General features: G+C 37.7%; 1 protein-coding gene across 1 annotated transcript in view; it reads right to left on the reverse strand.

The window, feature by feature from the left end:
* ccser2b (coiled-coil serine-rich protein 2b) overlaps positions 1–10,207 on the reverse strand; it is a 69,007-nt gene extending 58,800 nt beyond the window's left edge. The window contains exons 1-2 of the mRNA XM_073828458.1: positions 8,869–10,207; positions 6,554–6,738 (exon numbers count right to left, since the gene is read on the reverse strand). Coding sequence (XP_073684559.1) covers positions 6,554–6,738; positions 8,869–10,207 — 1,524 coding nt within the window. The remainder of the gene's footprint in view (positions 1–6,553; positions 6,739–8,868) is intronic.
* Positions 10,208–13,591: the final 3,384 nt, after the last annotated feature.

The following is a 13,591-nucleotide window of genomic DNA, read 5'->3' on the forward strand; positions in this document are numbered from 1 at the left end:
TATCAGTAATTTTAATAAAAGATGGCGGAGGAAGGGAGTGGCTGGACAGGTGCTGCTGTACCTTTCCCAAAACAAACTGGGAGACCGCCAAATGATTTATTCGCAAATGGATTTTCTGCATCTTGGAACTCACGCATAATCAAACACACAAATACAGAAAACTCATTACGTTTCTGGGTAACTGTGTTGTTTCTCCTACTGATACAACTGTGGGGAAATCGGTCTGCCACTCGTGAACGAGAACGCCACACTCTGTTGCAGGCCACGATGTCTGCAGACACAACCATGCCAATGCCACTTGCTTCTTGGTGCCAATACACCATATATTCAAACATTTTAGATGACGGGCGAGCATGTATTCGTAGCGCGCTGCGTGAGCGGCGCTGCTCCCGAGCAACAACGCCAGCAAGTCGGACGCGAGGATATTCTTTCCTTCTCTGCACGGTTCTGCTTCTATGTGGGGATATTCATCAAAACCCCGGGCCTGTGGATTGTCAAGATCGTGTGGACGCTCTACAATCAGCTGTTCCCATTTATGGGGTGAAAACGCCGCAGACCCACACTCAAGGCTCCAGCGTGGGAAAACGAGGTAACACCCTGACAAACTTTGCTCCGAACTCCATTTCTGACAAAATATTAACATCTGTGATCCATGCTAAGCCCGCATCAACTGCAAATACTGCTGTTTTACTTAAACAGCAGCAAATAAAACTGTTTCAGACTGTGAATCACGCGAGCGTGCTTTGGAACTTGAAAACAAAGCCTAAAGGCATTTTCGGAGGACATTTAAACATCCGCAGCATTGTGTCAAAGACTGAGCAGATCGAACATTTGTTAACGGATTCAAATCTTGATTATCTTTGCTTAACGGAAACTTGGCTAACTCCAACTACCCCCTCATCTATAGTGAAAGTGCCAGGATATACTTTGTATAGACGTGACAGAAACAAGGGCAAAGGCGGCGGTGTGCTGATTTACGTAAAAGATCACATTCAAAGTAAACAATTGGACATTGGTAACTGTAACTTGGAGTGTGTGGGGATTACTATTACTTTATCTCCTCAAATGACTTTCTGTGTATTAGCAATTTATCGACCACCTAAAGCTACTAATGATTTTTTTGTTTCTCTTGGTAATGTACTGAAAAAATATGATGGAAAGGAAGTCATTCTTTTAGGTGACTTTAATTTAAATTGGTGTGATAAATCATGCAGAAAAAAATTTAAAGAAATAACAAAACCTTTCCAAATGACACAACTATTAAGTAAACCGACTCGTATAACAAGATCTTCTCAAACCTTAATAGATTTAATATTGACAAATAAACCTGAGAGAATAGTTAAAACTTATAATTTAATCACAGGCATGTCTGACCATAATTTAATCCTAGTAGCTAGAAAATTGACAAAAGCAAGGTGCAAGAATGAAAATCCAGTAAATAGTAAAATGTGTATTACTTTTATTCCAAAGAATGATTTACAACTGGTTGAAAAAGATTTAAAACAAACAAAGTGGGCAGATATCCTGGAAAATAAATCTTGTGAACAGGGCTGTCAAGATCTTATGTTGACTGTAAATGACATCTTAAATAAATATACAAAAAATAAGCAAAGAAAGCAACATGCAAAGCGAAATTTACCATGGTTTAATAAAACTATTTGGGATATGATGAAAAAGCGAGATGAGGTGTTAAAAACATTCCTAAAATCTGGACTAACAGCGGATCGATTCGCCTTTACAAGTCAAAGAAATAAAGTTACAGCTGAGCTTAGAAAGGCTAAAGCTAGTTTTTTCTTAGAAATCATTACAAATGCTCAAGGAAATAGTAGAATAATATGGAAAACTATTGATAAATTGATTGGAAAGGAAAAGTCAAAGTGTGAGAATATTCATCTCAAAATTAATGGAAAAATCATTGATGACTCTTTTGCAATAGCAACAAATTTTAATGAACATTTTTTAAACATTGTCCAAAAACTGGCTCAGAATTTTCAAAATGTTCATCCACCTCTCATAATCAGTGGCAAATCAGGTTTTAACCTTAGTCCAATAACTAAAACTAAAGTCAAAAAAATTATTGCTGCGCTAAACGGTAGCAAAGCAAAAGATATGTATGGACTTGATACTTATTTTCTTAAACAATATAGGGACATTTTCTTTGATCCGTTGACAACAATAATAAATCAATCAATTAATCAGGGAATTTTTCCAGCAGCCCTAAAACCTGCGATTGTCACCCCTATATTTAAGTCTGGTGACAAACAAGAAATGAACAATTATCGTCCAATAAGCATCCTTCCAGCAGTATCAAAAGTGCTTGAGAAGACGGTGGCGGAGCAACTTATCTCCCACTTTGACTCACAAGAGCTCTTAAATCCGATGCAATTTGGTTTTAGACGGAAATATTCAACAGACTCTGCCTGTTGCTACTTCCTGGAAACTGTCAGGGCATATGTGGATCGGGGAAGGGTGGTGGGAGCGGTCTTCCTTGATCTGTGTAAAGCTTTTGACGTTGTCAACCATCAGATACTTTATAGTAAATTAGATCAATATAGTCTCTCTGAGCACACCCAAAAATGGATAAGATCTTATTTGAGTGACCGACAACAGTGTGTACGAGTAAATAATATTAAATCTGCGTTCAGAGCCACCTCAATGGGAGTGCCGCAAGGGTCTATTTTGGGACCCCTGCTCTTTAGCATCTATATAAATGACCTCCCTACAGTGTGCTCTGACATTGACGTAATCATGTACGCTGATGATACGGTCATTTTTACTTCTGGGAAAAATGAGCTGGAGGTTGCTGACAAATTATCAAAAGAGATGAAAAAAGTTGCAGAATGGTTGCAGGCGTCATGTCTGACCTTAAATATTGATAAAACAGTCTCAATGTTTTTTTCAAGTAAACATAAATTACAACAAATTCTAGAAATTCAAGTAAATGGACAAAAAATTAAAAATGTAAATGAAATAAAATATTTAGGTCTAATACTTGATTCGAACCTTGGTTTTAAAAGTCATATAAAAAAACTTGGTAACAAAGTGAAATTTAATTTGATGAACTATAAACATATTAGAAACTCATTAAATACAGAGGCTTCAAATACTTACCTCAATACTATGATTGTATCACATTTTCTGTATTGCATGTCTAGTTGGTCTCAGGCATGCAAAACATCGTTAAAACCACTTGAATCATTATATAAAAGGGCCATAAAAATTCATGATAAAAAACCTCGACTGTACCATCATTGTAAAGTACAAAGTAAATATAACTTTTTGAGTTTCGAAAATCTTATTAAATATAATCAAATTTCTGTCCTGTTTAAAATAATCCATAACATCGCTGCTCCCCCTTTGAAAAAAATTTTCACACTCAATTCGGAGAGAATTTCCAGAACTACACGGTCGACAGTCAGAGGAGAGTGCAGCGTTGCAAGATGTAAAACGGCATTTGGTCAACAATCTTTCTTTTATAAAGCAGCGAGCCTTTGGAACACTCTTCCAAATGAAATTATTTCATGTACAAACTATTGCACTTTTACATGCTTGACCAAACAGTGGTTATTATCAAAGCAAATGACTGTGATATGAACGTTTTAAATTGTGAGTGAGTGAATGAATGATAGAATGTACTTTTATGATGTGAATTTTCTATGCATTTTTCTGTATATATTTGATAAACTTTTGTAAGCATAACAACAACCTGTCCAGGGACTGCAGGTGGAAATTAGCATTTTTGCTATAACCTGGCACATGACATCTTTTCTTATTTTAGACTAATGTTGTTTGTGCACTGTCCCTGATCAAATAAATAAATAAAACAATAAAACAAAACAGTCTGGAGTAGAAACATCCAGAGCCACCGTGTACAGGCGTGTGCAGGAAATGGGCTACAGGTGCCGCATTCCCCAGGTCAAGCCACTTTTGAACCAGAAACAGCGGCAGAAGCGCCGGACCTGGGCTACAGAGAAGCAGCACTGGACTGTTGCTCAGTGGTCCAAAGTACTTTTTTCGGATGAAAGCAAATTTTGCATGTCATTCGGAAATCAAGGTGCCAGAGTCTGGAGGAAGACTGGGGAGAGGGAAATGCCAAAATGCCTGAAGTCCAGTGTCAAGTACCCACAGTCAGTGATGGTCTGGGGTGCCATGTCAGCTGCTGGTGTTGGTCCACTGTGTTTTATCAAGGGCAGGGTCAATGCAGCTAGCTATCAGGAGATTTTGGAGCACTTCATGCCTCCATCTGCTGAAAAGCTTTATGGAGATGAAGATTTCATTTTTCAGCACGACCTGGCACCTGCTCACAGTGCCAAAACCACTGGTAAATGGTTTACTGACCATGGTATTACTGTGCTCAATTGGCCTGCCAACTCTCCTGACCTGAACCCCATAGAGAATCTGTGGGATATTGTGAAGAGAAAGTTGAGAGACGCAAGACCCAACACTCTGGATGAGCTTAAGGCCGCTATCAAAGCATCCTGGGCCTCCATAACACCTCAGCAGTGCCACAGGCTGATTGCCTCCATGCCACGCCGCATTGAAGCAGTCATTTCTGCAAAAGGATTCCCGACCAAGTATTGAGTGCATAACTGAACATAATTATTTGAAGGTTGACTTTTTTTGTATTAAAAACACTTTTCTTTTATTGGTCGGATGAAATATGCTAATTTTTTGAGATAGGAATTTTGGGTTTTCATGAGCTGTATGCCAAAATCATCAATATTAAAACAATAAAAGGCTTGAACTACTTCAGTTGTGTGTAATGAATCTAAAATATATGAAAGTCTAATGTTTATCAGTACATTACAGAAAATAATGAACTTTATCACAATATGCTAATTTTTTGAGAAGGACCTGTAGATGTAAGAAAAATCTTAACATGTTAATATAACCCTTCCAATTAAATTATTGTTAAATTATTGTTGCTGTGTTTTGCTAGTGATAATTTGGGGAGAGCACAAATATTCAAAAACTTTCTGAAAATACAATATGAAAACTAATGCACAATTACTAGAAATGTGTACCTTGGATATTATAAAATTAAGAGTCTCCAACTCTGATTTTGGACCAATTCTGTAGAATGGCCCATATACCACTGTATAAGAGAACTCAGGAAAACTCAAACTGGTACTGCATCAAAGACATTAAAAATAGTTATTTACTTTTGTTCTCATAATCACAAGCTGCCACTAATTACCACTAAGTGTGCCCAATATGATAAAAAAATATTTTACTACAAAGAAATAGGGCTGTTACAATACCAAAATTGACATAATGACTGTGACCTAATCTTGTGAGTATTTGACTGTTAAGCAATAAGCCATGAAAGAGAACTGGAATTCGGTATTGTCTGAAGTCACTGCACCAGAATGTGAAAACAAAGTCTTACAGATTTCATAATCCTTATATCAAAAAGAATGACTAACTTGACAACTACTCTATGTATATTGAACATTATACACACAGCGAAATATTCTACATACAGCAAATCTTAACTGGCTGATCATATATATAGTGTTGCCACATGGAAACTATCCAATTGCCAGGTCTAATGTGGACAATTCAATGTGGCAATTTGTGAAAAGAATATGTTAAAAAAAACAACTCATATAGAGTAGTTTTCGATTAAAGAAAAAAGAAATTTAAAAATGCTGAATAGCCCTGTATGTAATGTCATACACAGTACACAGTAGTATTGGCTATGACACAAATAGAAATGTAAACTAAGCTCAAAAGTAGGCCTACATATCATCAAACTATGGCATTACATATCCACAAGATGTCTCTGTCAGACCAGTCACTTATGTTGCAGTTATGAGAACCACATATAAATAACAAACATTATCAAATATTATTTAGCCAAAGGTGTTACTATAATACACTAAAGTAGTGACAGGAATATGCCAGTGTCATTTATCTCATCTAATTTATCCACTATTTTACAAAACAGCCATGGACTGATTGATTTAGAATCTGGCTTAAATACTGAAAGATACTTATATTTGTAGGAAGAGGCAATTAACAAGCTATCATAGATGCAAAGGAGGATAACCGCTAGCGCTGTAAGCAGAAATGCAGAGTCATTCTCTCTTCCGACTTTGATTTCACCTCACTATTTACCGACTGCCATAAAGCTGACAATCTGATCGCTTGCTTCCAGAAAAAAAGACAAATGAACATCAGCAGGAGCCAATTTGGAGTACTCTCAGTATTATGATCCATAATCACAGATGCACCTTCAATAAATCAAGCTGACAGCCTTTTCCAGTCAGTCTTTGGGCTATGAACACAAGACAGACTTCACTTTAACCACTGAAAAAAAAAAATCTGCAGTGCTGTCAACAGCACAATCAGCTGAGATTTTAAATGTCAACCAAAAATTTGGCAGTGCATTTCAGGAGCTTGTAAACAAGATTGTCAAGAGTTGTCTAGAGGAGAGATTGTTCACTGCAGGCCAGGGCCAAAGGGGAACTTAAAGAACTATTACTAAAACTAATTAAAAACATTTATGGAAAAAAAATGTTCGTGTTTTTGTCAAAGACTTTGGACTCACCATACTATTGAGATCAGAGTCAAAGCTTCCGCAGGGGTGTCCAGAGTCTGCCAGTGCCTCCATTCCCTCTTCGTCCCACATGTAAGTCCCTCCAGAGCTGTCTGAGGGTGACAGGTCCAAAGACGATCCGTGAGGAAAATCACCTTCAGGTGACAACGTCTCGTGCTCAAAGCCATCTTTACCAGCTGAAAGAAAGACAATAAATTGGATAAGTAATCTTAGTGACAATATTACTGTTAAAGGTACCTTGTTTTGGCAAAAATTTAAGGAAGTGTCAAATATATCCTTTGCGAATATGCAATACAGCATTACGTGCAATGCTAAGAAGTACCAATAAAAATATACATAGTATATACAGTATGTTTGGTACATACTGAGATAAGAGAAACTATTTTAACAATGAAAAAATGACACGATTCACCTCTTAACACTATATTATTCTATAATTTTACAGAATATGAATGTCTACGAGATAATGTAATGTCAATGGTTTTACCTAATGGAATTTTTTATGAGACCAAATTTAAGAAGAATATGAATTACTGAAAAGAATGCTCTAATAAAGAATCTCTAAAGTTAGGATAATGTCCAGTTGAATCCAAGGTAAGATGTTTAATGTATTTATTTTACATATTAAGCATTACATCATTAGCTAAATATTAATATTACTAGAGATGTGCACAAATACTCAGACACACCAATGATAGCTTGTAATTACGCATGATGTGTCGAAATTTATTAACAACAAAAATGACTCAAATTAGTCCAACAAGGGACCTTTCTTTTAGTTTTATATTTAGAACATAATTTTTAGCAGCATTCAGCACATATATAGTTGAGGTCAAAAGTTTACACATTGAAGAATCTGCAAAATGTTAATTATTTTACCAAAATAGGAGGGATCATACAAAATGCATGTTATTTTTTATCTAGTACTGACCTGAATAAGATATTCCATATAAAAGAGAAAAACCCACATGAGAAAATAGTTGATTTTTTTTTTTTAAATGACGGCATTCAAAAGTTTACATACACTTGATTCTTAATACTGTGTTGTTACCTGAATGATCCACAGATTTTTTTTTTTTTTTTTGTAGTTTAGTGATAGTTATTAGTTATTCATGAGTCCCTTGTTTGTCCTGAACAGTTAAACAGCGGCTTTTCTTTTCCAACAAATTCTTTGGTTTTTCGGCATTTCTGTATATTTGAACTCTTTCCAACAATGATTGTATGATTTTGAGATCCACACTTTCACACTGAGGATAACTGAGGAACTCATATGCAACTATTACAGGAGGTTCAAACTCTCATTGATGCTCCAGAAGGGGTTGGTGAAAACTTTTTGAATTTGCAGACCAGGGTAAATTTAACTTATTTTGTCTTCTGGGAAATATGTAAGTGTAATATGTAGCTTCTGTAGGGCAGTACTAAATGAAGAAAATATGATATTGAGGCAACATAAGGAAAATGTATACATCTTCATTCTGTTCAAAAGTTTACACCCCTGGCTCTTAATGCATTGTTTTTTCTTCTGAAGCATTAGTGAGTGTTTAAAACTTCTGTAATTGTTACATGTGAATCCCTCAGTTGTCCTCAGTGTGAAAAGATGGATCTCAAAACCATACACTTATTGTTGGAAAGGGTTCAAAATACACAAAAATACTGAAAAACCAAAGAATTTGTGGGACCTGAAGGACTTTTCTTAAGAACAGCGGGCAGTTTAACTATTCAGGACAAACAAGGGACAAAAAAACAACAACTGTGGATCATTCAGGTAACAACACAGTATTAAGAATCAAGCGTATGTAAACTGAACAGGGTCATTCAACTATTATTTTCTTGTGGACTATATGTAAAAGTCTTTTACGTGAAATATCTTATTCTGGTCAGTGCAGTGTAAATCATCCCTTTTATTTTGGTCAAATGTTTAACATTTTGCAGATTATGCAAGGTGTATGTAAATGCTTGACCTCAACTGTAGGGCCAAACATGAGACGTGAGACGCATGAGACGCATTCACTCTAAAGAAAGCACAAAAAAGAGGGACCACAAATGCAACAATCCGCTCCATAATTATGTAAAAACACATGATAAAAAAAGGTGCTAAACTCCCATTAAGCTAGGCATAAACTAGGTTATTCAGAGAGTCTTTAGCAAGAACTGTCAACCAATCAACCGATTATTATTATGTAAAACAATGTTCTTAAGAACATATTTAAGATATTTAAGAACAGCTCAATTATTGCATTTATGAACATTCATGCAGAAAAAGGGAAAAGTAGTTATGAAGTGTAAGAATCAATTCTCAGTCACACCTGTGAGGCCCATCCCTGCCCAGTCAACAGTTTCGGATAAGAAGGTGTGCAGGCTGGTCACCGATGATTCCTCATTGCACTTTGTAATTAGAGCGCTGTCATCTTTACATAGTCCTAAATGGTCTAACCCATCACTGAGGACAGGCAGCAGCAGGGTCTCACCTCCATTCCCGAGATTATCAAAGTCATCCATGTACTCTTCACTAGTGTCATTGTGCTCTACAGAGGAGGACGATGATAGCGACATATCCTCCAAGGAGGGGCCCAGACTCTCCCCCGCCTCCCTTGCTTCAAAAGAAGTCTCATTTGGGGTAGTTTCAATACTTTCAATGTTGCTACTTGATTCTGAAGGGGTGTCTGCTATCTTTGTAGTGTCTGGGACATTTTTAGTCAATTCTGCTTCTTTTTGGACAGTTCCAGGGACAGGACGGGGATGTTTGGTTAGTGTTGGACGTGTAAGTCTATAACTGAGCACAGAAGGTTTGTTACCTGAAAAGCTGGGTAAAAGGGATTTCTTTATTGTGTTCGTCTGCAAAAGATGACTGCTAGTCGTTGCAGATGGCTTCGGAATTCCATTTTTACTTACTTTCTCTTTAGATAATACTGTATTTGGCTGTATGAGGGGTGATCTAGCCACTGGAGACTGTGCCAAAGGTCTGGGAAGTTCTTTAGCAAGATCTGCAGCTTTGTTAAAGGAGAAAGAACGGGTAATAGGTGGGTTGTTGGACCATGCTGCCCTCTTGGAGTGGGTGAAACTCTGGGAGCGCACTATGCTGTCTTCAGAGGCAGACTTAATGCTGTCATTGGACAGGGATAGTTTGCTCTTCAGGGTTCTTTGTTGAGGAACATGACCAACACCGGACCCTGGTGAGCCACAACGCCCATTACCAGCACTTACTCCATTCTGAGCAGCCATGTCATTATACAGGGAATTCCCTGTTGAGAGGCGTTTGGGAGTAGTCATGCGGGGAAGGGTTTTGCTAGGCTGGGGTATGCTCCTGGGACAACTACTTTGTAAAGTGGCGACTGCACTTTTACATTTTACTGCAGCTGAAGGGGAAGGCTTTTTAGTCACCATCACTGGGGGCGGTGAATTGATAGTTATACTAGTCTCATCATCCACTTTATTTCCAATGTCTTCTTCACCCTTTCTCCAATTTAGGGATTGCAGACGTGTCGAATTATTGTGCCTGCCTAGAAGTCCACCTTTAGACTCTGAAGAAGATACCGGGAGGCAAGAGCCTTGGGGAAGGGTGGTCATGGTGGTGCCTGAGGGACGGGAACCAAACTTGGGCAGCCTGGAGACCATGTTGAGCTGTTTGACAGCCTTCCTTTCCATAAGCTAGGTTCACCACCATGGATGTGAGGACAGAACTGCAAAAAAGAGAGAAAGAGAGGATGAAATATGAACCAAGTAATTTGCCTGCATGTTGTTCACCAGATGTGCCCAATCCTGTTCTTGGAGATTTACCTTCCCGTCAAGTTCAGCTCCAACCCTGACAACACACAACCAAACCAGCTAGATCTTCAGAAGCACTTTATAATTACAGACAGGTGTGTTCAATCAGGGTTGGAACTCAGGTAGGGTTCCAAGTAGGTAGATCTCTAGGAACAGGATTGGGCACCTCTGTTATACCAATCATGGATATGCAGGGTATACACATTGTAAAATCACAATGACGATTGATTTGCCCTGTCATATTATTTTACATGCACATTTTGACCCATAAAAATCAACAAACTTTCACATTTGTGACCTTGGACCGCAAATCCAGTCTTAAGTAGCAGAGGTATATTTGTAGCAATAGCCAAAAACTATAGCCAAAGTATAGGTTTTTCTTTTATGCCAAAAATCATTAGGATATTAAGTTAAGATCATGTTCATTTCCTACTGTAAATATATCAAAACTTAATTTTTGACTAGTAATATGTATTGCTAAGAAATTAATTTGGACAACTTTAAAGGCAATTTTCTCAATATTTTGACTTTTTGCACAATCAAAAAATATTCAAATAGTTGTATCTCGGCCAAATATTGTCATATCCTAACAAACCATACATCAGTGCAATGGAAAGCCTATTTATTCAGCTTTCAGATGATGTATAGATCATTTTCGGGAATAATCACTTTGAATCTAAAATAAACTGCTTTTAAAACATAAAAAAGTGGTCTCTTGGCTCAGCTTGCCCCAGTGAGGGGTAAGTTGATCCTAGGGAGAGGGTAAGTTGAGCCACATCGAGTTAAACTGTGTCATTGATTATGCTGAAGTAAAACTGAACACTTTTACCACATGCTATAGCAAAGGAAGATAAATTCTATAAAAATGACATCTTAAAATCTGTGTCAGCCGTGTGATAGACTGGCCATCCATCCAGGGAGTTTCCCTGCCTGTGGCTCAAGACGCTGGGTTAAAATCCAGCTCCCTACGACCTTAATAAGGACAGAGAGAATTGGATAATAGAATAGATAGATTGATAACATTTATCACTTCTTAAAAGATGTATTTAAGGATAATTCACAGCTTTGAAGGCATTTTTGAAATTATTTAAAAAATTGACCCTACAAAACTGGGCTAGTACTCAACATCCCACTTATAAATGTTGCAGGGAAATACAATTTCATTAAAAAACTTCAACGGCAAGTTTTTATAAACAAGACCTATTTTTAAAAATTTCACATCAAAATCAAGTTCAAAACAAAGAACAAATTCAAATTGATTTGAGATCTCTGTATTGAACATGGCACCTGATGACCATTTCGCAGTTTTTTCTTCCATGTCTTGTTTTGCTTTATTTGATGTTTGTTCTCTCACTCATAAATGCACACATACACTCTTCAAAAACAGTGTTGATTGTTGAATTGTACAGGTATGTGCCAAAAAATTTGAATATTGAGGGAAAGTCCATTTATTTCAATAATTTGTTTTGAGTGTAAAGAGGAAGGGGAAAATGTGTCCAGAAAAGGTGCACAAGTGAAAGGGATGACCGTAGCCTTGAGAGGATTGTCAAGCAAGGGCGGTTCAGAAATCTGGGAGAGCTTCATAAGGAGTGGACTGAGGCTGGTGTCAGTGCATCAAGAACCACCACATACAGACGTCTGCATGACATGGGCTACAGCTGTAGAATTCCAAGCGTCAAGCCACTCCTGAACCAAAAACAACGTCAGAAGCGTCTGTGCTAGGCCAAGGAGAAAAAGTACTGGTCTGTTGCCCAGTGGTCCCAAGTCCTGTTTTCAGATGAAAGCAAATTTTGCATTTCATTTGGAAATCAAGGTCCCAGAGTCTGGAGGAAGACCGGAGAGGCACAGTGTGAAGTTTCCACAGTCAGTGATGGTTTGGGGAGCCGTGTCATCTGCTGGTGTGAGTCCATTGTCTTTTATCAAGTCCACAGTTAACGCAGCTGTCTACCAGGAAATTTTAGAGCACTTCATGCTTCCTGCTGCTGACAAGCTTTTTGGAGATGATGATTTTATTTTCCAGCAGGATCTGGCACCTGCCCACAAAGCCAAAACTACCAGTACCTGGTTTAATAGCCATGGAATAACTGTACTTGATTGGCCGGCAAACTCGCCTGACTTAAACCCCAGTGAAAATCTATGGGGTATTGTCAAAAGGAAGATGAGGGAACAGAGACCCCGAAATGCAGACGAGCTGAAGGCCAATATCAAAGCAACTTGGGCAACCATAACACCTCAGCTGTGTCAAAGGCTGATCGCCTCCATGCCATGCCGCCTTGATGCTGTAATTAGTGCAAAAGGAGGCCCAACAAAGTACTGAGGACATAATACAGTACATTAACACACTTTTCAGAAGGCCAACATGTGTTTAAGATCCTTTTTTTATTGGTCACATGAAATATTCTAATTTTGTGAAATACTGGATTTGTTTTTTTGTTTTTTGTCTTTAATCCATAATCATCAAAATTGAAACAAATAAAGGCTTGAAATATTTCACTTTGTGTGTAGTGAACTAATATAACATACAAATTTCACTATTTGAAACAAATTATTGAAATAAATGGACTTTCCCTTGAAATTTCCCTCAAATTTTTTGGCACATACCTGTAGTTCCTACCATGCAGGTTTGCAAGGCTTTTTGTGAATGTACATGGGCCCGGTTTCACAGACAGGGCTTAGACTAAGCCAGGGTTAAGCCATAGCTCAATTAGGACATTTAAGTAATTTTTATAAAAGTGCTTAGAAAAAAACATTACTGGTGTGCATCTTGAGACAAAACAAAGGCACTGGTATATTTTAAGATTAGTCAGTGCAAGTTTCTTCCAGTCGAAACAGCTCAGACTTACATTTTAGTCTAGGACTAGGCTTAAGCCTTGTCTGTGAAACCAGGGGTTGAACTATGGTTTCAGGAATCACCAAATCATTGAACTATGTTGTAACGACAGAACTTGTGACCATACTAGGTTAACAATGCTTTTAGGAAACATACCCCTGTTTAGTTCATAGAGCTCCCCTTTAACAAGACTTCTGATTTTAATCAGGTATATTAGAAAAGCAAGACATACAAAATGTGCAGAGCATTGTGGCACCAGGACCAGAATTGAGAACCACCTTATTCCTTGTCCTCAGACTTCCCCTTGTTTGAAGGGACAGGCATGAGGATCTCAACAATAACACTATTAAATGCAGTCCTCGAGGCCTTAAAATTACATCCAAGTGATATACAAGGACTTTAAAAAATGTCTTGATATTTTTAACCAGGAGACA

The sequence above is a fragment of the Garra rufa genome, chromosome 22 (genome assembly GCF_049309525.1).
Source record: "Garra rufa chromosome 22, GarRuf1.0, whole genome shotgun sequence".
In the NCBI taxonomy this organism is placed as follows: domain Eukaryota; kingdom Metazoa; phylum Chordata; class Actinopteri; order Cypriniformes; family Cyprinidae; genus Garra; species Garra rufa.